The sequence below is a fragment of the Biomphalaria glabrata genome, chromosome 7, assembly GCF_947242115.1.
Source record: "Biomphalaria glabrata chromosome 7, xgBioGlab47.1, whole genome shotgun sequence".
Classification (NCBI taxonomy): domain Eukaryota; kingdom Metazoa; phylum Mollusca; class Gastropoda; family Planorbidae; genus Biomphalaria; species Biomphalaria glabrata.
Window position 1 is genome coordinate 12,961,420 of NC_074717.1, and position 24,591 is coordinate 12,986,010.

The 24,591-nt window shown below is 36.6% G+C and overlaps 1 protein-coding gene across 3 annotated transcripts in view; it reads left to right on the forward strand.

Annotated features, from left to right (window-relative positions):
• Nucleotides 1–24,591, forward strand: part of LOC106052312 (cyclic nucleotide-gated cation channel beta-1-like) — a 205,236-nt gene that overhangs the window by 163,163 nt on the left and 17,482 nt on the right. For all 3 annotated transcript variants that reach the window (XM_056034769.1, XM_056034768.1, XM_056034767.1), the window contains 4 exons: nucleotides 3,586–3,777; nucleotides 16,147–16,355; nucleotides 23,228–23,278; nucleotides 23,862–23,954. In XM_056034769.1, the coding sequence (XP_055890744.1) occupies nucleotides 3,586–3,777; nucleotides 16,147–16,355; nucleotides 23,228–23,278; nucleotides 23,862–23,954 (545 nt within the window). The remainder of the gene's footprint in view (nucleotides 1–3,585; nucleotides 3,778–16,146; nucleotides 16,356–23,227; nucleotides 23,279–23,861; nucleotides 23,955–24,591) is intronic.

Sequence of the window (24,591 nt, forward strand, 5' to 3'; positions counted from 1 at the left end):
AGAGAGAGAGAGAGAGAGAAAGAAAGAGACAGAGAGAGACAGAGAGAGAAAGAAAGAGACAGAGAGAAGATTGACCAAACATATGAATTGTTTTAGAAGTAATTATTTTTAGATAAATATTTGTAAAATGTGTCGCGCCTCTATTTGGAAATACAATCTTTTAGTTTCTGGTCTTGAGAAGACATCTTTCTATTTGTGCTTTTTCTACACTAGACTTCTATACAAAGAAAAATGACAGCACAGAAAGTAACAAACGATAGCATGAGCAATAACTCCAACAGTATCTACACGATTTGTTTTATAATATATATATATATATATATATATATATATATATATATATATATATATATATATATATATGTACATTGGACAGTAGCATTAGAGGAAGTCATGTTCCAGAATACACACGCAGATAAGTAGAAATAGAAATGTTTCCACTGTGCTTCCCTATTCTTTGCGTCACGGGCTCATTGAGAAAATAATTTAGAAAAAAAAAATTCATTATATATAACTTTCCAGTCACATAGTTATCACTTACAGAATTGAGCGATACAACATTTAGGAGTAGACAAATAGCTAATTTCATTGTCTACGCGAAAGCAGTTGCCGTTCCTTTTACAGCTTGGTATTTATTTATAAACAATGACGTAGTGACGTCACGTAGCCATTCAGGCCTCAAAGGCAAGGACTCAAGCGACTAGCCAGATACACTCTCCGTGTCTGCTGAGGCCGAAATCATGTTTAACAAGGTTACAAAGACAGTTCCTCGAAATCGCACCTCAAAGTGGTCCACACAGGCAGGTTTCAATATTTTCAGAAAGAACATCACAATGAAATTCTATCAAAGACAAATGACAGAGAAGAATGGAGAAAGAAGGTTGACAATACTAATCTATTATAAGTAATACTAACTAATGCAAACCTATACTAACTAAAGCTAACCAATGCTAATCTATTATAAGTAATACTAACTAATGCAAACCTATTCTAGACAAAGCTAATAGATGCTAATCTATTATAAGTAATACTAACTAATGCAAACCTATACTAGCCAAAGCTAATAGATGCTAACCAATTCTAACAATGCTCTCCTAAGGTATCTTAGAAGTACTCTCTAATGTTTAGTATTTTGATTTGACATTTTGTCTGTCAAATGTCCAGATAAGACTCTGACTATGCAAATGTCTGTTTTGAGAACTAGATCCCATGTTCAATTTGTGTCAACACAACAAAACAAGACTGGCAATAAAGGATAAGAGAATCATTTCACTTGCTATCTACTTTGTACGATTTAGTTGAAGCAAAATAAATAGGTCATTCATGAAATCTACACATCGACAGTCGTGTCAGTTTGAAACATTGATTTCCCATTAAAGATGAAAATTCTCTTTTCTCTTTCATATTGACCCTAATGTAGCCCAGCAGGTCACCCACAAGTCAGAAGAATACATAAAAAGGGCATTGAGTTATAGCTCTCTGCACTTAGCACAGACTCCATCCGCTGACATTAAATATAGATGGGGAAGCGTTTCAGTAGATGCAGGTCAAGTGGTCACGTGATTTGTTACATCCACAGCAGACGTGTCCACTCACTGTAGCCGCTTCCAATTCACTGGACGCGTTTGAAATATTCGTCTCGCTGACACAAAATAATCCATGATCTTAGAGGACATTAGGACATGTCAGGACATTAGGACATGTCAGGAAGAGAACGTTTCACATACATGCACCTCAAACACAGCACACACACACTCAAGATTGATTTTGAGGTTTCTTAGAGGTATTAGCGTGTGTATCTAAATGTTTCTTAGAGGTATTAGCGTGTGTATCTAAATGTTTCTTAGAGGTATTAGCGTGTGTATCTAAATGTTTCTTAGAGGTATTAGCGTGTGTATCTAAATGTTTCTTAGAGGTATTAGCGTGTGTATCTAAATGTTTCTTAGAGGTATTAGCGTGTATATCTAAATGTTTCTTAAAGGTATTAGCGTGTATATCTAAATGTTTCTTAAAGGTATTAGCGTGTATATCTAAATGTTTCTTAGAGGTATTAGCGTGTATATCTAAATGTTTCTTAGAGGTATTAGCGTGTATATCTAAATTTTTCCTAGAGGTATTAGCGTGTATATCTAAATGTTTCTTAGAGGTATTAGCGTGTATGTCTAAATGTTTTCTTAGAGGTATTAGCGTGTATATCTAAATGTTTTCTTAGAGGTATTAGCGTGTATATCTAAATGTTTAGTTTAGTATAGTCTCATGTTAGAGAGAAACAAAAAGTTAAAAAAATAAAGGGGGGGGGTATATAACTAAAATCATGACGTACAAGTGGGTCACAAATTTTGTCATTCCCCCCCTCCCCCGACATTCCTCCGCCCAATGTTCGCTATTTCATCTTGCATCTATCTCATTAGGTCTAAAAGCGTTAGTGGTGAAGACACTGTACAATTTATCTACATAAAAGAAAACTCCAATGAATATTTTATGTTGTTCTAGTTTATAACCTTTGTGTGTGTGTATATAAAATCAACAAAAAAAAAACAACAACAGTAGTATAAAAATACAATTGTAGTAGTCAGCAAAACATCCTCTGTAGCAAATTTTGTTAGATATTTCACTAGTATTGCAATTTGCAACGATCTTCTGACACATTCACACTGGAGCAATGACAAATAATTCACAGGTATTAGACATACTGCTTTTTTCTAAGCCTTCTGACATCCTCCACAATAGCGAGTTTCCGTTGTTTAACAAATCTTTAAATCTACCCAGACACCCAGCCAGAGTTCCTCGATAGTTTCATTTCTTTACTGCTATGGAAATCTATTTGTTCGCCTTCCAACAGTGAAAGGATAAAGCTCATATAAACTAGAGTCCCGAGGTAGACATAAAGAACAAGAACCTTAATCAGTTGTAAATGTTGCCAGCGAGGAATTGTCGTTCGTGTTCTTGCCACGAACATCCGCATTAAAACAGGCGAGTTTCCCGAGAGACTTCCTCCAAGAAATTCAGCAGTGGAAAACACTATTCTGTGAGGGCTCAAGGAGGCCTACAAACTTATTGTTACGTAGATCATAATTTATGTCCGTTAATTTAGTTTCTTGAAATAAGAGGCTGAACTTCCGTCGTATTGCTTCCCTTGGGATCTTATTAAATGATGATGAAAAATAATTAATTCCGTTTTTTGTTAGATTTTCCTAAAAATTGCAAGAATTTTGTAAGATATTTTCTTCTCTCTTAATTCTTTCTTCTTGTTTTTGTTGTGTCTTTAAATCTATGTATCTTTAATTTTCTAAAATCAATTCACAAGTAAAATCATTGTTCATGTTTCTTTCTCTACATTTCTTAATTCTTAAAATATTTCTCTGTCTCTATCTCTCTCTTTCTCTCTCCTACTCTCTCTCTCTTTCTATCTCTATCTCTTTCTCTGTCTCTCACTTTCTCTGTCTCTCTCTTTCTCTGCATTTTTTCTGCATCTCACTGTCTCACTCTCTCCTTCTCTCTCTCTCTCTATTTTGTTTCTTATTCTCTCTCTCTCTCTCTCTGTCTCTTTGTATGTCTATACATTTCGTCCTTCTCGTTCCCCAGCTATATCCGGCACTGATGAGCCTCAAGCTCCAAGAAACATTCGACTGGGCTCCTTCCTGCCTATGGGCTCTAGAACCAGCGACGCCTTCTCAGACGACAACCACGACCATTTTGTAGGAGTCTGGCACTGCAGGTTTAAAACTCCGAAATTTCTCAAGCGAATGAGGTTCCCATCCACCTTCGAGCCACATAGTAAGTTTTTTTGTTTGTTAACATTTAGCTCGACTGTTTCTTTCTATTTACCAATCTAAACATTTAGCTCGATTGTTTCTTCTATTTACCAATCTAAACATTTAGCTCGACTGTTTCTTTCTATTTACCAATTTAAACATTTAGCTCGACTGTTTCTTCTATTTACCAATCTAAACATTTAGCTCGACTGTTTCTTTCTATTTACCAATCTAAACATTTAGCTCGACTGTTTCTTTCTATTTACCAATCTAAACATTTAGCTCGACTGTTTCTTTCTATTTACCAATCTAAACATTTAGCTCGATTGTTTCTTTCTATTTACCAATTTAAACATTTAGCTCGACTGTTTCTTTCTATTTACCAATCTAAACATTTAGCTCGACTGTTTCTTCTATTTACCAATCTAAACATTTAGCTCGACTGTTTCTTTCTATTTACCAATCTAAACATTTAGCTCGACTGTTTCTTCTATTTACCAATCTAAACATTTAGCTCGACTGTTTCTTTCTATTTACCAATCTAAACATTTAGCTCGACTGTTTCTTTCTATTTACCAATTTAAACATTTAGCTCGACTGTTTCTTTCTATTTACCAATCTAAACATTTAGCTCGACTGTTTCTTTCTATTTACCAATTTAAACATTTAGCTCGACTGTTTCTTTCTATTTACCAATCTAAACATTTAGCTCGACTGTTTCTTTCTATTTACCAATCTAAACATTTAGCTCGACTGTTTCTTTGTATTTACCAATCTAAACATTTAGCTCGATTGTTTCTTTCTATTTACCAATTTAAACATTTAGCTTGACTGTTTCTTTCTATTTACCAATCTAAACATTTAGCTCGATTGTTTCTTTCTATTTACCAATCTAAACATTTAGCTCGACTGTTTCTTTCTATTTACCAATCTAAACATTTAGCTCGATTGTTTCTTTCTATTTACCAATCTAAACATTTAGCTCGACTGTTTCTTTCTATTTACCAATCTAAACATTTAGCTCGACTGTTTCTTTCTATTTACCAATCTAAACATTTAGCTCGACTGTTTCTTTCTATTTACCAATCTAAACATTTAGCTCGATTTTTTCTTTCTATTTACCAATCTAAACATTTAGCTCGACTGTTTCTTTCTATTTACCAATCTAAACATTTAGCTCGACTGATTGTTTCTTTCTATTTACCAATCTAAACATTTAGCTCGACTGTTTCTTTCTATTTACCAATCTAAACATTTAGCTCTACTGATTGTTTCTTAATATTTACCAAGGTAAACGTTTTATTTATTTGGACTATTTGTTTCTGCATATTCCAATGTTTACCTCGACACATCAACTGCCATGATGGACCTGGGTTAGGGTTGTGTCCGTGTTTTTAATGTCGGTCTTCATGTCATGTCGGTCTTCGTGTCATGTCGGTCTTCATGTCATGTCGGTCTTCATGTCATGTCAGTCTTCATGTCATGTCAGTCTTCATGTCATGTCGGTCTTCGTGTCATGTCGGTCTTCATGTCATGTCAGTCTTCATGTCATGTCAGTCTTCATGTCATGTCAGTCTTCTTGTCATGTCAGTCTTCATGTCATGTCAATCTTCTTGTCATGTCAGTCTTCATGTCATGTCAGTCTTCATGTCATGTCAGTCTTCTTGTCATGTCAGTCTTCATGTCATGTCGGTCTGCGTGTCATGTCGGTCTTCATGTCATGTCGGTCTTCATGTCATGTCAGTCTTCATGTCATGTCGGTCTGCGTGTCATGTCGGTCTTCATGTCATGTCGGTCTTCATGTCATGTCAGTCTTCATGTCATGTCAGTCTTCATGTCATGTCAGTCTTCTTGTCATGTCAGTCTTCATGTCATGTCAGTCTTCTTGTCATGTCAGTCTTCATGTCATGTCAGTCTTCATGTCATGTCAGTCTTCTTGTCATGTCAGTCTTCATGTCATGTCGGTCTGCGTGTCATGTCGGTCTTCTTGTCATGTCAGTCTTCTTGTCATGTCGGTCTTCATGTCATGTCAGTCTTCATGTCATGTCGGTCTTTTTAGGCTCTTTAGAAAAAGTCCAGTGAATCTTATTCAACGTTTAGTTAGATCTTTGATAGCGGACCGAGTGTTCGTTCGGCAATGAATTTCTGTATTGGGGATCCAATCTCAGTTTGTGACTCGGCCATTGCTGCTGAGGGACGTCTAGAAATAAAACTTCTATGGATGTTTCCAATGTCTCGCATTGCATTGGTTGCCAAACTAGCAGATTTTTACAGAAACTTAACATTATCAGGTTAAAAAAAAAAACATTTCAACCAACCGCACCGGGTGACACCGACCCTAGTGATGCCTGCGACACTAGCCACAATGCATATATCCCAGACATGTCAAATCTTAACAACCAAAAATATTATGTTAGACACAAATTTGTATTAGTATATTTTGTGTAATCAACTCAATAACCACAAGACTACCACAGGTTTTATTTTAACAAAAAAATAGGGACATAACTCTTATGTACTACAACAATTTAAATAAGAAAACAAAATCCTAATGCTATACAGTTATCCAAACCTTCTGTTTCCCCAACTCCAAAGCAAGCGACGGCCATTGTAATGTAAATCTTAGGATGAAAATTGATAACAGTTTTCCTTATGCAATGGAAATTCTTACGCAAATTTGGTCTCGCTGGGAAATAGAATCATTAGACAAACAAATCGAATCGGTTGATGTTTCTGTGAAGACATGATCCTCTTGGTCTATTTGTCATTGAAATGTTCATAATTAGATAGGCAATTATTCTCACTTAGCAATATGCTTTATATCTAATTCAAAGTTAAAGAAGTGTTTCCAATTGAGGCCAATCCATAAAAGCCATCCTCTTGGTGTATCCGATGTAAGGTTTAGGTACGCAACACGCAACTCTTGAAATACTATACACATTCACAACCTTGTTATGATTCAGACCCGTGGAAACAAATTACAAATCACATTTCTTAACAAAATAACAGATTGCTGTGAATAACTTTTAGTCTGCACATCTCCAACAGAGAAAAAAGGGCAATGCCAGTTTCTATTTAGAGGAAATTAAAAATCTGGAAGATTTGTCTCTTTATTGTCAACGATAGACTTTTTTTTTTGGTACAACTTTAGTGTACTTGGTTTACAAATAGAGTCACCATTCTGCTACGATGTTCTCATCTTTAACTTCAACTCTTTTTTTTAAAGTGTCCTTGTTTAGGACTTAGGACTCTCAACTTCATAACGTGGTCTCTGGTTAATTGAATGTAGCCTCACTGCCAGCGACAAACCTTTAAAGCCCTTGTCAAAGAGAGTTCTAGATCTAGTGGAACTCTACCCACTGTTAACACAAAACACGCAAACACATAAAAAAAAACAACTTCTGTTTAAACAAAGATTAAACAAAACTCAGGCAAGAGGCTGTACGCTGAAATATTATGAGGCCAGAGCTAGTCCAGATACTGACCTTTATAAATATTACATCAGCTCACCCACACTCAGATATACGATATAGACATATGACATGAAAATCTATAACCCTTCTGTACATAATTATATGAAGCATATTTACACACTGGACAGGAGTCGAGACTCCATATTACAGTGGTTCTCAGATAAATGAAAACAAACAAAAAAAAACAAGACAGCTTAATCAGGCGAGGTACAATTTTTTTATAGGCTACTCTTCTTCTCCCTACCATCATTCTTTAGACAGAAATAATAGATGATTAATATGGACTGCCCCTTTTAATTGAATTCCAATATATAAAAATAAATTCCCAAGTGCAAGGTCAATCTATACACACACACACATACACATACACACACATACACATACAGATACACACACAACCATCTTAGATTAACGAACAATAAATACGTACTTCCTTTTCCGCAAAGGGAAATAACTAGCGCAGAACATTGCATCTCATATCAAAGAATTGTCTTCAAATTTGTATCTTACACAAACTTTCTAGAGGCCCCTAATTTCATACTTACTCTACCATTATGCTCTCACCATAGAAATTAAAGATGGTTGGGGGGGGGGGGGTCACGTGACGTCGTCTCTTGTATCAAGACACAAATATTTTTTTTTTTAAATTACATCACCCGCACCTCACTTTTGTTTTAGATCTAGATCTCATAAGAATGTGTCAAGAGCAGGAAATTAAATCGATCTACAAAAATTACGTAATCCATAAAGGCTGTCACGTGATACGTTTTTTCATTGTTTTATCAATATTATCACGTGGCTAAATGTTGTTTGTTTACGATTGGTGAATGAGGTCCATTTAAATGATTATCAAAATATTTCTCAATAATTTTATTATTTATACTTCTGTACACAAATATAGAATAGATCACTGTTCTTAAAAAAAAAGGGGGGGGAGAGGGAGAATTGCTGTGATAACTTTGAAACAAGTTTTGTTGTTTAACGTTCACGTCTGCTAAGCTTACACGTTGATTGGATAACGTGTTCAGTTACATTCTTGTGTGCTGCCATGATCCTATAGCATGCTCAGTGTTGCCCCTCTGTAGACCTTTGGTGGGAGGGTGTGTATATGAGAGGAGATTTCCGTGACTCGAGTCAAACCTTTAAATTATAATAGTCTATGTCAAGATTTGAAGCCAAGCTGATTATGCCCCACAATTTAACAAACCTTTACATTTGATGGTAGACAAGATTTGAGCAATATACAAGAGTTAGTGGTCTTGAAATGGTTCCATTTAGAATCTATCATCATACATTTCACTCTAAGCAATAGATGTTATGGAACAGGGGCGGGGCACAGCAGAAGTCATCTATGTACCTTATTAGGACAGTTGCTATGGTTACAGCAAGTAGCAGAATCCGTTTTCAAATACCATTAGTATCAAGTTTCCTTTCTGAGCTGTCTTCATATGACTAAACAAAGCTAAAGCACTGGTAAAAAAGAAAAGAAATATAACACCTATGTGTTTGCTTAAGAAGTGTACAATGTGTGTGTGCGTGTGTGTGTGCAATGTTTTACTTAATATAGTGGATTTCCCTTCTTTAAAAAAACAAAAACTTACTTCAATACTTTGTGATATAATGTTATGTCACGTGTTCCAATAATGTAATGTACAAGCTATTTACACACTGTCCTGGCGCCTTCTATCAATAGCTTTTGGTATTCTGGGAGATATTTGTCCACTCCAAAACTTCCTGAGCGTAGATCATATTATAGTTTCTTATCTTATCTCATAAAATACAAACGTTACTTTAAAAAAAGAAGAGATGCATTGGAATCAATGACTTAAATTCTGCCAAATTATTGGTTTTCCTGGCTAGCTCAGGCAACCCATTCCATGTTCAAATAACACTAGGGAAGAAGGAGTATTTCTACAAATTTGTCCTAGCATATGAAACTAGGAATGTACCTTTATCTTTTGTCTTTCTGAGTATATTATTAGTTTTTATTTTTGTATTTCAAGAGGGTGGTTCTGTGTTTTATGTAGAATTGCTACTTTACTTTTAAGTCTTCAAACTTCTTTTCTGTGAAAGCATGAGAAATCCAAAGCCTCTCTTTTAAAAGCATTGGATAGAAATCCTGCACTTAGTGACCCTTCAAAACCAGCCTTAAAGGACTGTCAGAAAAGAGACAACAGCCCAAAGACGTGTCTGATAGGAGTCTTACATATACTAGACAACAGCCCAAAGACCTCGAGTCCTATAGTAGTCCTATACTAGACAACAGCCGCCCAAAGAAGTCGTGTCTGATAGGAGTCTTATACTAAACAACAGCCCAAAGACCTCGAGTCTTATAGGAGTCCTATACTAGACAACAGCCGCCCAAAGACGTCGTGTCTGATAGGAGTCTTATACTAAACAAAAGACCAAAGACCTCGTGTCTGACAGGAGTCATACTAGACAACAGCCCAAAGACCTCGTGTCTGATAGGAGTCTTATACTAGACAACAGCCCAAAGACCTCGTGTCTGATAGGAGTCTTATACTAGACAACAGCCCAAAGACCTCGTGTCTGATAGGTGTCATGCTAGACAATATTCCAAAGACCTCGAGTTTGAGAGGAGTCTTATACTAGACAACAGCCCAAAGACCTTGTGCCTGATAGTAGTCCTATGCTAGATAACAGACATCTCAGGCCGTCCCCACATTCCATCGATGGTTGTGAAATCTTCAATCCGTTTTGTAAGATTTCATGTCCGTCTTTTGCGTTTAAAATCCTCGACAAGAAACCTTTTACATGACTTACATTATTTTAATTTCTGTTTGTGAAAGCTTCAAATTCAACCTCTTCTTGTGTAACTATGTGGTTCCCATTCTCCAATTTGGCTTGATTCAATGGACATGATCCAATCCAGGGAATTCGCTTGTGGGTCTGAGTAAAACTTCATAGTCAATCAATCGAAATCTACTTTAGTATTAGTCATTTTTTCTATTCATGGCCAAAATTGACATTAACGTCTATTCAATTCAACGAATGACCACAAAGAATGATTGTTTTCAAGGCTATACACAATGGTTTGAATGTTGTAATAGCATGTATAATAATAATGATAATAATAATAATTATAGCTTTTATGTAGCGCTAATTTCATGCTTATAGCATGCTCAGAGTGCTATGGTCCAATCTCATTTGTGGACCCAGTGGGGGGAAGGGTATCTGGGAGAAAGTTTTTCCGTTCTGATTTCAGGCGCTCAGTAAATACAACTCTGCTCGAGTCGGGTGTCGAACCTCGAGCCATCTTCATAGGTAGCCTTGCCAAGCCACGTTCATGAGTAATCAACCCTCGACCACGCTTCCCACACATGGTTCCTGAGTTGTATAGCGCTTGGCTTCCGAATTGAGAGGTCTCGGGTTCAACACTGGGGAACACTTTTGGGGTTTTCAATATCTGGATTTTCAGGACGATCCATCTCGAATGGGTACCTGATAATAGTTGTGGAAAGTAGAGGCGGTTGGTCATTGTACTGGCCACATGACACTCTAGTTAACTTTCGGCCATAGAAACAGGTAACATTTTCTACATCTGCCCTTTAGATAGCAAGGTCTGAAATGGGTACTTTACTTATCCTGTAAATGCATCAATCAAGATTATACTGTTTTTAGGTATAATATTTGTATATACTTTCTTTTTATCTGTATTGACAGGGATTAGAACAAAACTCAAAATCGGCCCCCGAAGAGGTCCACCCAGGCAGGTTTCAATCTTTTCAGAAAGAACATCCAAATGAAATTATATCAAAGACAAATGAGAGATAAGAATGGAGAAAGAAGGTTAACAGATCTTGTGTAGTGCCCCAACGGTCTCGCAGATCAAAGGATAGGTGTAAGTGAATGTAAAGTTAGATGTGAACCTGGCCTAACTAGTTCCCCTTTTAGACCTTGTGGTCAATAGGTAAAGTTCATCTGTTTTTGTGGCCTACGGTTAGCGAGGGTGTCATGTAGCCAGCACAACGACCAACCGCCTATACTTTTCCCCAACTAATGTCAGGTACCCATTAGAGCTGAGTGGACTCAGAGGCTCCCAAGGATTCCAAAGTTGAAAATCCCAGTCTTCACCAGAATTCGAACCCGGGATCCCCGGTTCGGAAGCCAAGCGCTTTACCGCTCAGCCACCGCGCCTCCCCTGGCCTAACAGATGTCTTATAATTGATCTAATTGTTTTGAAATGGCTCAATCTCTTATTCGAATCCTCAAAAAAAAAAAAAAAAAAAAAAAAAAAAAATTTCCGCAATAAAAAATGTTCAGAAAAATGAGGTTTATAAAATTATTATTTATTTTAAATTAGGTCTAACTTATAATGCATACTAATTAGCTTTATCTCTTTAAAAAACTGCTTGCATAACTGATTTTAAAAATTAGATGTTTCGCTTTCAGAAAAAAAAAAGTAGCCGTTGCATCAGAACTTTGAATGGTCTAAAATATTGTGATGTCAGATTTTCAATATCTTTTCTACTTTACGAGATCTAAACGGGACGGACGGACAGACGGACAGACATTTCGCACAAAACTAATAGCGTCTTTTCCCCTTTCGGGGGCCGCTAAAAAGCTGAAAAATAGGGGACACGTCTTGAGTGCGCTAAATGGCGACAGTAAGTTGATTCGAATGAGTTGATAAATAACATTTAAAAATCCTATAATATATTTATTTAAAATTGTGCTTTGAATATTACTATACGAATAGGAAAAGTCTATAGATATCTGTGGATAAGTTTTAATTTTATTTTAGAAAAGGATTCTGAACTTCTGAAATTAGCTTGTGCATATACGCACGCCTCCAAGTAAGACTAGACTATCTGGAGCTAGATAACAACCTTATCACAACAGCTATCTCTATACAACCCTAAACTATCATTCAGCTATAAGCAGACAAAAAAATGTTAGAAAAGAAATGTTAGAGAATTTTTTTAACTTTTTTTTTACTAAAATATTCTGACCAAGAGACAGCAACTTGTGACAAATTAACTTTATCATTCAGAGACAGAACATGGAAACGTCTCTGGTGATTCGATTAAAAAATAAACCCACGCCTCTAAAACAAGCACCCGGTGCAATTATCGCCCCTCGGCTCACTGACACCCAGGCTCCCCCCCCATCCCCCTTTCTCAGTCCTCTTTCTCAGTTCAAGTCGGACGTCCATACGTCCAGACAGTCGCACTCTCGAACGGAAGCCAAAATGGATTGTAAAAGTTCATTTTCTATTTTCAGCAAGCCGATTCGCCAAAATCTGATGACGTCATTTGGGTCCTTTGAGTGCCAGGTGGAGGGGAACAAGAGGAAGGAATTAAGCACGTCCATTTGTTGCCAGAAAGAGTTATTTTTCAACTTCATTGTCCTAGTAAATTTCGACTCCAAGGCACTAAGTTTGTCTTTCAAAGGAAACAAAAAAGCTGGCCACTTTTGACACCCTCCAACATTAGCACACGTCCCTAATTGCATTTCTTTGAAAGGTTTTCTATTTAAGTTCAGACTTCAAGTTGTTTTGGACTTTTCCTATTGTCAATATGTTCAGAATAAGTCAGGACATTAATGATTGACTCAATGAATAATTGATTGACACAATCTTTTTCCTTTCTCAAGATGTTTATGTTGTTACTGCCATCTTTGCTTTGTAATCAAAATCCTACAATCTTCATGTTTGAAATGTCAAAATTCTCTACGAGTTTTGTATGAAAAAAAGTGGTTCACCACGTTATGATCTTTGCAGCCATTATGTAATGGTTGTGTGAGGGTTGACAGGTTCAGCAATGGTTGTGTGATGGTTGACAGGTTCAGCAATGGTTGTGTGATGGTTGACAGGTTCAGCAAGGGTTGTGTGAGGGTTGACAGGTTCAGCAATGGTTGTGTGAGGGTTGACAGGTTCAGCAATGGTTGTGTGAGGGTTGACAGGTTCAGCAATGGTTGTGTGATGGTTGACAGGTTCAGAAATGGTTGTGTGATGGTTGACAGGTTCAGCAATGGTTGTGTGATGGTTGACAGGTTCAGCAATGGTTGTGTGATGGTTGACAGGTTCAGCAATGGTTGTGTGATGGTTGACAGGTTCAGCAATGGTTGTGTTAGGGTTGACAGGTTCAGCAATGGTTGTGTGATGGTTGACAGGTTCAGCAATGGTTGTGTGATGGTTGACAGGTTCAGCAATGGTTGTGTGGTGGGTTTAATGGCTGTTTAGTGGCTGTGGGATGTCCTGTTTAACTCTTACAATTGTACAGACAACTTACTTTGAACGATGAGTCTATGTTATAATTCATTTTTTTCCTCTAGTTCACACAGTATTATACTGATAAGGATATAAGGATTGCCTATTAGAAAGCAGCGGGCATCAAATATATTTTCTTTTATGTAGTAAAACAGGATAATATTTTTTCAGGGCATGCAAGTAACTGTTTTCTTATTTTTTTTTATTTTTGCAAAGCTTTTATCAACTCACTCTGTCAGTCTGTCTGTCTGGTAAAATTTTTCTTTAGACATTATTTCTTCCACTTCCCATTGTCGTATCAAGTTCAAACTTTTCACAATTATTCATTGTCCGTAACAAAATATAAATCAATAAAAAAACAAGATTACAAAGAGAGTTTGTGTTACACAAACTCAGAGGCGGCCCCCGTCGAAGTCGGATCCCTGTCGGATCTGCATATTCGCAAATAATATTCAAGAAGTGATTTAATTTTGATGGTCAAAAGTAATAATGTTTCAAAGATTCATTTGCCGTAAATTTAAATTTAAATTAAATAAAAAAAAGTAGATTAGTTTTAGTATATTAAAACATTGCAATATTGATCAAAACGTTTGGAAATGAAAATCTACACTTTTTTTTTACACTTTAAGTTTAGAAATTGAAATTCTACATCTTAATCTAGTCTATTTTAGTCTTAACTAGATCTAGAAATTGTAGATCAAGACTCTAAAATAATTTTAATTAGAATATAAATCCAGATCTAGATATACTGTAATAAAAATCTAGATCTATAAAAAATCTAGATTAGATCTAAATCAAGATATCATTCCTTTTTTAAACGCGAGTCACATAACGAGGCTTAATAAACATTACTATACCGAGTTCTTTTTTCATTTCATTTAAAGAATTCATTCCATATGACGTCAAAGGAAAAAAAACACTACGTCACACGGCCTAGCTAGACTAAAAATCGTCTTCATCATTACGAGCCATTTATCGAGTGTTCATTGACATTGGTGCACCGAGTGCGTTCTTTTAAAGAATTCATTCCATATTACGTCAAAGGAAAAAAAAACACTACGTCACACGGCCTAGCTAGACTAAAAATCACCTTCATCAATACGAGCTATTTATCGAGTGTTCATAGACATTGGTGCACCGAGTGCGTTCTTTTAGCATTTCATTTAAAGAATTCATTCCATATGACGTCAAAGGAGAAAAAAAAAACACTACGTCACACGGCTTAGTTAGACTAAAATATGTTTTCATCAATAAAAAGTAATGTTCAGTAATCAATTCTAGTAAATTACTTTTTTTTAAAGCCCTGAACAACCTATTGTCGATATTTTAAAAATTTGTTTAAAGATGAAAATACGGAACAATTTGATATTGATAACCAAATTATAGTGACGCATTGTCAATTAATATAAGTGTAATATTAGTAAATTATGCGATTTCAAACAATCATTAGGCATAATTCATGTTTTATAAAACAATATCCGGAACATTTTTACACTTAATGAAATATAAGTCAGTATAGAGATTTTGATTTAGCATTAATATGCTATTTACATAAAAAACGGAACAACATATTATTGATAATGTGTTTCTGCAACGTTTAAGCATGGAAATTGAATGTAATATAAATTAGAAGAGCAAACAAACATTTGTTGGGGTTGATTAGTTTTGCACAAAAAAATCCGGAACAATCAATTTTTAGATAATTAAAACTATTGAGATGTTACGGGAGGAAAATTAAAGGGTAAATCAGATTTTCAATTGCTTTTAGAGTTCTAGTTTTTTTAATCTAATCGTGACGGACAGACAGACCAACAGACAAAACGCACAAAAATAATATTCTTTTATTCGGATGGGGGCACTAAACAAAAAATAAATAAAATCTGATTTTTTAAAAAAGTTTAAGGAATTGGTTTAGCACCTGATCATGTTGCGACGTTACGCTACTGCACGAAAATCGCTGCATAAAAAGTCAATTTTAAAAAAATGTGCGTAATATCTACATACAAAGTGCAATATTAGTCTTTATAAACAAACAGAAATGTTTTCTTTTTAATTTTAGCAGCTAGTTGACCAGAAAAAACATCTTTAACTATTATTTATATTTGTTGTAAACATTTCCTGTACATTTTAAAAATATATTTGACTTAGTGATACTGAAAATACACAAAAATTGTCCATCTTTGTTAGCATATTGTAACATTGCCTCCCTTACATTTACGTAATTGTTTTAGAATTGGTGTATTTTTATGAAAAAATCGCTTGCATAATTAATTTTATAAATTAAATGGTTTGCTTTTAGAAAATCAAAAGTAGCCGTTGCACCTAAACTTTTCAAGCCGCATTTAATAATGAAATAATATTTTTCATATCTCTTCTAGTTTTCGAGATCTGAGTGTGACAGACGGACAGTTTGCACAAACCTAATAGCGGCTTTTTCCCCTTACGGGGGCCGCTAAAAATTACCGATTAATTATATAATTAGTGGTATTAATAAATTTAGCTTGATATTAAGGAAAATACATCTTACAGCATTGAAATATGGCTATAAATGCACAGCTCTTTCCTTTATATAAGCTTTACTTTTGTAAAGTATTTTTTTTATTTTGTTTGTTGGTGTGCTGGTGTCAGTCTTTAAAACTATGTTTTCATATATTGTAAAACTTATCTCAACTTGATCTTTTTCCAGGTAAAACTTATGTCACCTGGCTTTTTCTTGTGGCCTTGGCATTCATGTACAATGCCGTGGTCATCCCATTACGAGGAGTCTTCCCATATCAGACGGACGACAATGTTCGATACTGGATGATAGTCGATTACATCTGTGATTTGATCTACATAGTAGACATCCTGGTCTTCAAAGTTCGAGTACGATTCGCTAACAATGGTATCGTGGAGGTAATACATCCACTTTGATTTATTAAGGATTTGGGTACAAAGCTGCGCATACATAGTCTGATCGTCCCAAGACAGTAACAAAACATATAGCTAACTGTGGCCGTAGCTAGGAATTAGCCACACAATTGGGGGGCCTGGGGGGGCTTGACCTCTTTGGAGGCCCCAGCATTTTGCGTAATATTTAATATTTAAAATTAAAAAAAACACTCATTTGGGGGACTCCCCAAGTGGGGGGCCCGGGGGGATTTTCAAGTTCTCCCCTCCCCCACCCTAGGTACCCCTCTGATAGCTAACAAACTTTGTGCATTTAGAACTCTTTGTCTTTTTCAAGTATGTCTCCACAGAAAGTTTTCTAGCCTGCCTTGTTCTTTCTTTCATTCAATGTAAAAAGTGATTCACCGATTCTTCAGTTGTTAATTTAAAAATGTCTGAATCTTTTTTTTTTAATTTGATGGTTTTGAAAAAAGGAGAGACAATCTAGCATAGAATACAAAATAAAATACAAAACTATCATGAGCAGAAAGATGTAGAAGAAACAGAACTGATAGGGAGCTCTCTTCAACCCCCCCCCCCTTTCCTAGTCCCGTTCTTTACGAGTCTTCAAACAAATCTGATCATAGATAATAAGAAATAGTTTTAATTAAACATGAATCGCGCCTATTGAGATCAAAAGAGATTCGTGACACTGAAGAGGTCACTGGCAAAGTCATTATAAGTCTTTGTACTGTTAGTTTCATAGATCTATAGATCCGATGATGACGGGTTGGGGGGGGGGGGGGGTACTTCACTTTGAAGTAAAAGATTTTTTGTTTTTCACAAAGTTTTGAACGCTGCCAGTAACGTTGAAACAGTTCGACGGCAGTTCATTATGTTTGGCTAGCCACTGATGATTTTCCTTATAGTTCTGTTCCACTCGAGTTAAAAGGGAAAGAATAAAACCTTGGTGGCGCAAATCTTTCATTACTTCCCCTAGAGTCGACTTGCTGCGGTAGATTGATGGAAAGACTCCCGGACATCCGTTCTCAGCGATCACTGGGATTTGAGCGTTAAGCTCCTAGATTTGAACATCAAGGGCTTGACAACTCGACCACTTAAATAGGAGGGCAAGGAAAGCTGCCCTACTAATGAACTAGACAAAGAAACAAAAAGTTTAAAAAAGCGCGGGAGTTTTAAATAATGTGATAAATTATTGAATACATGAACAAACAACAAAGAGCGTTACTGAATTATTTTATTGGATGTCTTTGTGAAAGAATGGGTACGTAAGAAACAGTGGCGTAGCTAGAATGGGGCAGTGGGGTCCAAATATGAAAATCCCCCATAGCCCCCATTTCAGGGGTGCCAACGAAATTTGTTTTTAGATTTAATATTACGCCATCATGTCATGATGTCAAATGCAGAGCCACTAAAGAGTTTACCCCCCCCCCCCCGGCCCCAAAGTTTCTAGTTACGCCACTAGTGGGAAAGCAATTGAATATTTAAAAATGACTGATTCAGTGAGTGAGTTAGTTAATAACTGAACATATTATTGGTTGCAACAAATTGTTTTCCCCATTTTAATAACAACTTCGTATAAGTTAATTGAAAATTATTCACATATACACACTCACACACACACATAGTCACACAAAGATAATGTTACTACGAGGAAATTATATGTATCGCATAGATCAGTGATGCCCAAAACACGGCCCGCGGGCCAGATCCAGCCACCGACCTGGTCTCATCCGGCCCCCAAAACGTCGGCACAAAGTATCGAAATTTCACCTCCAAACGAAAAAAAATGTATCTGTTACTACGTTTGGACCTTCACTTTTTCTTTGATGGATTAGTACCATAATCTTTAGCATTTGTGTGTTTATGAAATGGGACTCTGATGAGTGTAGAATCTACCAGGAAAAGTGAACACATATCTTTTTCTTGAACATGATAATAAGCCAACATTTTTTTTATAAAGAAAGTGTGACTGTTAAATAAAACAACAACATAAAAACGGCACTATAAAATAAATATGGCGGCATTCTTGGTTTGCGTCGCAAATAAAAGATTGTTAAACTACGCCTAGAGGTTGGAGGATCCATGGGAATATTTACCAAAAAGAGACCACAAAATGAGTCGTTGGTAAAGCTACCTACACTGTTGCCTACATTTTAAGTAGAGAAATGAAACTATTTTCTGACGCGTAAACAAATATAATTGTCTAATAAACTATTATTAACTATTAAATCCACAGGTTTCTACCAAAATAGTTTCAGAACAATTTCGTTTTTGTAACTTTTCGCTCATGTGGCCCGCAAGACGAGTGTTGGAAATTAAAATGGCCCACGGGTCGAATTAGGTTGGGCATCACTGCCATAGATCAATACGATAAATGGAATCAATCTCATTTCCGGTTGTTGTTGTTTTTTTTCTTTCTTACAACTTTGAACTTCCATATTGTTTCAATAACTTTGATCTTGATTGTGTCATCGATATTGGAAAAGATAACAAAATCTAATCTAAGCTACAGAGCTTTTTGATCGCCCTGTAGAATGATCACTGTCCAGCAGACCAAATAATTGACTCGTCGATGAGAACATTGAGAACAAAAATCAAAATCATTTCCGGTCTTTGAAAATAAAATATAAAAAAATGGGCATAAAAAATTTAATCAAAGAGTCGCTTTAGATTAATATGAAGGAAATTTCTCTTTTCCGGTGAAGAATTTTTAAAAGGCCGCCACCGGAAGTCTCCAAGATCAAATAACATAAATCTTGGAACTATACCACGCATGCATTTTTTGTTTTTGTATTTGAAAGAGAATTACAATAAATGAAAAATAAATGTCCTATCAATTTGTTTTAGCTACCTTAAGGGCACACATTCTTAATGTTTGGCATATGAAGTCGTGAGAATTTAATAGGAACCAGCTTTTTGCATTATAGAAAATTGCTTTACAAGACAATTTTTTATTTTTTTATTTTTAAGATTTTTTAAAAATTAATTTGACACGTCCAGTGGTAAAGGTTTTCTACAGTTTTCACTCCGTAGGTAGCTACCAAAATATCAATACTAAAAAGTCTATTGAAATATTCTCTTTATTCCAGTAGCGGTAAAACTTTTCCAGAATGGAGGCCTTACAAACTTCTGTCACTTATGACACTCATGTCACCGGCCACAACGTGTCACCGGCCACAACGACATAAAAAGTCCTAGTGTTAAATGAAACAAGGTCTCTGCGTGAGCTGAAAGGTCAAGTCTGCGGATTGCACAGTCCGGAAATAACTTACATCACTTCTTTCTTAGACTGTATTCTGTAGGTCAGGTGTAACTTTCTTACTGTAGCCTGTAGGCCAGGTGTAACTTTCTTACAGTAGACTGTAGGTCAGGTGTAACTTTCTTACAGTAGACTGTAGCCTGTTGGCCAGGTGTAACTTTCTTACAGTAGACTGTAGGTTAGGTGTAACTTTCTTACAGTAGACTGTAGCCTGTTGGCCAGGTGTAACTTTATTACAGTAGACTGTAGCCTGTAGGTCAGGTGTAACTTTCTTACAGTAGACTGTAGGGTAGGTGTAACTTTCTTACTGTAGACTGTAGCCTGTTGGCCAGGTGTAACTTTCTTACAGTAGACTGTAGCCTGTAGGTCAGGTGTAACTTTCTTACAGTAGACTGAAGGTTAGGTGTAACTTTCTTACAGTAGACTGTAGCCTGTAGGTCAGTTGTAACTTTCTTACAGTAGACTGTAGGCCAGGTGTAACTTTCTTACAGTAGATAATAGCCTGTGGGTCAGGTGTAACTTTCTTACAGTAGACTGTAGCCTGTAGGTCAGGTGTAACTTTCTTACTGTAGCCTGTAGGCCAGGTGTAACTTTCTTACAGTAGACTGTAGCCTGTTGGCCAGGTGTAACTTTCTTACAGTAGACTGTAGGTTAGGTGTAACTTTCTTACAGTAGACTGTAGCCTGTTGGCCAGGTGTAACTTTATTACAGTAGACTGTAGCCTGTAGGTCAGGTGTAACTTTCTTACAGTAGACTGTAGGGTAGGTGTAACTTTCTTACTGTAGACTGTAGCCTGTTGGCCAGGTGTAACTTTCTTACAGTAGACTGTAGCCTGTAGGTCAGGTGTAACTTTCTTACAGTAGACTGAAGGTTAGGTGTAACTTTCTTACAGTAGACTGTAGCCTGTAGGTCAGTTGTAACTTTCTTACAGTAGACTGTAGGCCAGGTGTAACTTTCTTACAGTAGATAATAGCCTGTGGGTCAGGTGTAACTTTCTTACAGTAGACTGTAGCCTGTAGGTCAGGTGTAACTTTCTTACAGTAGACTGTAGGTCAGGTGTAACTTTCTTACAGTAGACTGTAGCCTGTGGGTCAGGTGTATCTTTCTTACAGTAGAATGTAGGTCAGGTGTAGCTTTCTTACAGTAGACTGTAGCCTGGAGGTCAGGTGTAACTTTCTTACAGTAGACTGTAGCCTGTAGGGCAGGTGTAACTTTCTTACAGTAGACTGTAGCCTGTAGGTCAGGTGTAACTTTCTTACAGTAGACTTTAGCCTGTAGGTCAGTTGTAACTTTCTTACAGTAGACTGTAGCCTGTAGGTCAGTTGTAACTTTCTTACAGTAGACTGTAGCCTGTAGGTCAGTTGTAACTTTCTTACAGTAGACTGTAGCCTGTAGGTCAGTTGTAACTTTCTTACAGTAGACAGTAGCCTGTGGGTCAGGTGTAACTTTCTTACAGTAGACTGTAGGCTGTAGGTCAGGTGTAACTTTCTTACAGTAGACTGTAGCCTGTAGGTCAGTTGTAACTTTCTTACAGTAGACTGTAGGCTGTAGGTCAGGTGTAACTTTCTTACAGTAGACTGTAGCCTGTAGGTCAGTTGTAACTTTCTTACAGTAGACTTCAGCCTGTAGGTCAGGTGTAACTTTCTTACAGTAGACTGTAGCCTGTAGGTCAGTTGTAACTTTCTTACAGTAGACAGTAGCCTGTAGGTCAGGTGTAACTTTCTTACAGTAGACAGTAGCCTGTGGGTCAGGTGTAACTTTCTTACAGTAGACTGTAGCCTGTAGGTCAGGTGTAACTTTCTTACAGTAGACTGTTGCATGTAGGTCAGGTGTAACTTTCTTACAGTAGACAGTAGCCTGTGGGTCAGGTGTAACTTTCTTACAGTAGACTGTTGCATGTAGGTCAGGTGTAACTTTCTTACAGTAGACTGTAGCCTGTAGGTCACGTGTAACTTTGTTACAGTAGACTGTAGCCTGTGGGTCAGATGTAACTTTCTTACAGTAGACTGTAGACTGTAGGTTAGGTGTAACTTTCTTACAGTAGACTGTAGCCTGTTGGCCAGGTGTAACTTTATTACAGTAGACTGTAGCCTGTTGGCCAGGTGTAACTTTCTTACAGTAGACTGTAGCCTGTAGGTCAGGTGTAACTTTTGAATTTATTTTTCTCTTTCTAGTCGTAACAAACAAAACGACATCTCCGGCTTGACTTTTTTCTTCTCTACCAAAAAGTTGTTATTATCTTACTTTAGAAGACATCTCTAAATCATCTACGTAGATCTAACTAGGTGGCCACGTGGTTTGCGCTTTAGGCAATCGACATGACATTCTAGAGTTCAAACATCAACAATCCCTCTCTTGAAGAAAGTTTGATTCCAAATACGTACATAAACAAAGTTACAAAGACAGTTTGTGTGGAAACACAAACTCAAAATCGGCCCCCGAAGTGGTCCACCCAGGAAGGTAAAAAGGCAGGTTTCAATATTTTCAGAAAGAACATCAGAATGAAATTCTATCAAAGACAAATGACAGAGAAGAATGGAGAAAGAAGGTTAACTGATCTTGTGTGGTTCCCCAGCGGTCCAGCAGATCAAAGGATAGGTGAAAGTGAATGTGAAGTTAGATGTGAACCTGGCCTAACAGATGTCAATCTCTTATTCAAATCCTCAAGAAAAAAATATTTACGTAAATTTTTTTTTCTATAGTTAAATGTCTTATAGCCACGATGGGGTACTGCAGTTCACGCTATAGTATGCGAAAATACTTACTAATCGTTGTTTTAAATTATGACCAACTTATATGCATACTAGATAGATGTTTTTTCTTTAAAAAAAAAGTCAACATTTTTTTCTGTGTAAATGTTTCCCCGGCCACTACGTGTATGACAGAAGTTACATAACTTAGCAATACAAATGTAAAAAAAAAATTTTGACAAAAAATCTAAAACCATTTGAGTAAATGTGTTATCGATATATATTTCCCCTACTAAAGAGCCTCAAGTGTTTGTTACTATTAATAGTGAATAGTTGTAAAAGTGGTGTATTTTTATGAAAAAAATGCTCGCATAAGTGATTTAAAAAATTAAAATCTTCACTTTCAGAAAAGAATTAAGTAGCCTTTGCATCAGAACTTTGAATGGTCTAAAATATTATGATGTCGGATTTTCACTATCTTTGCTGGTTTACGAGATCTAAACGGAACGGACGGACGGATGGACGGACAGACATTCCAAACAAAACTAAAAGCGTCTTTTCCCCTTTCGGGGGGCCGCTAAAAAAAACTAAGTGGATTTTTTTCTGTGTTTTTAAAAGGCGCCATTTAAAAAAAACAAAACTTTTAATGCAACACGTATGTGTACAGCGGTGCCCAAACATTTACAGTCACGAGTACCATCCAATGGTTGGGCTTCAGTGTGCTCTCTGGGCAAAGGTCTCGAGGATCAGATCATTCCGCATTTCGAGCATCATATGATTCGCAGACCGTAGTTTTGACTCCACTGGTTCAGGGTTTTGACATTTTTATTCTTACCCTATCGCCTTTAAGCATCGCACGTTTGGGTGAACCTCGTAGTAGGAAAAAAGCAGACGACATAGTTTAATACTGTATTTTCTTTCTTCAGACTGATTGGTATGCCACCAAGAGACACTATACCAAAAAGTGGATGTTTAAGGTCAGTGGTTCTAATGTAGTGTTGTATCTCTGTTGCACCCCATGTTTATCAGTTTTAGAACACTTTAGTTGCATACATTCTCCCAGCCCCGTGCAAGAGGTTTGTTTGTTGACTTAAACTATTGGTGGGTAACTCATGAAAGCGTGCTGAGGGCGACACGGGAGTGTAGAGAAGACTGGTCAAAGACTCGAGCTCTGCTTTTGGTTTTGGAAGATACGAATCTCATCTAGTCAATATGTGCTAGTGCTTTGCTAGGATTTTATTTATGTTCATTTCTGTGATCTTTGGATCATTGCTACGGTTTATTATTTCATCTACTGAGACATCAATAGTGGAAGTAATTCGTGGAGTCATTGGTGGAGTAATTGGACTGTGAAAGCTGTCGTTTGATGGGCTTGAGATCGAACCCAGCCGGCCTTCATCCCCCCCCCCCCGCTGCTGTTTTGTCAATCTATATCCCCCCCCAACCCAAAATAAAAATTTAAAAAAGCAACAAAAACCTTGTATCCGGTAGAAGTAGTTGTGTGTCACTTTAACTAAGTATGAAGAATGTGGATAACGTTTCAAGATGTTCCTTTCACAGTTTGACCTGCTGTCCCTCCTACCTCTTGACTTCTTCTACCTCATTGACAGTGTTGGTATCAATCCTTGGCTTCGACTGCCCAGAGTCTTGAAGGTAAGCCCTCCTCTCTCTCTCTCTCTCTCTCTCTCTCTCTGTGTGTGTATGTGTGTGTGTGTGTGCGCGCATGTTTGCGCGTGTGTGTGCGCGTGCACGCGCGTGCGTCTGTGTGTGTGTGTGTGTGGTGAAGATAATGTGTCATGTCATTTTTTCTCTCACTATATGATTTTTTTTTTCATTTGTAAACTTTATATGACTGTATTAATAGACAACTATTACTTTTATATGACTGTATTAATAGACAACTGTTACTTTTGTATGACTGTATTAATAGACAACTGTTACTTTTATATGACTGTATTAATAGACAACTGTTACTTTTGTATGACTGTATTACTAGACAACTGTTACTTTTGTATGACTGTTTTAATAGACTGCTGTTACTTTTGTATGACTGTTTTAATAGACTGCTGTTACTTTTGTATGACTGTTTTAATAGACTGCTGTTACTTTTGTATGACTGTATTAATAGACAACTGTTACTTTTGTATGACTGTATTAACAGACAACTGTTACTTTTGTATGACTGTATTATCTTATCTTATCTTATATAATACAGACATTACTTCAAAAAAGAAGATGATTACTTTTGTATGACTGTATTAATAGACAACTGTTATTTTTGTATGACTGT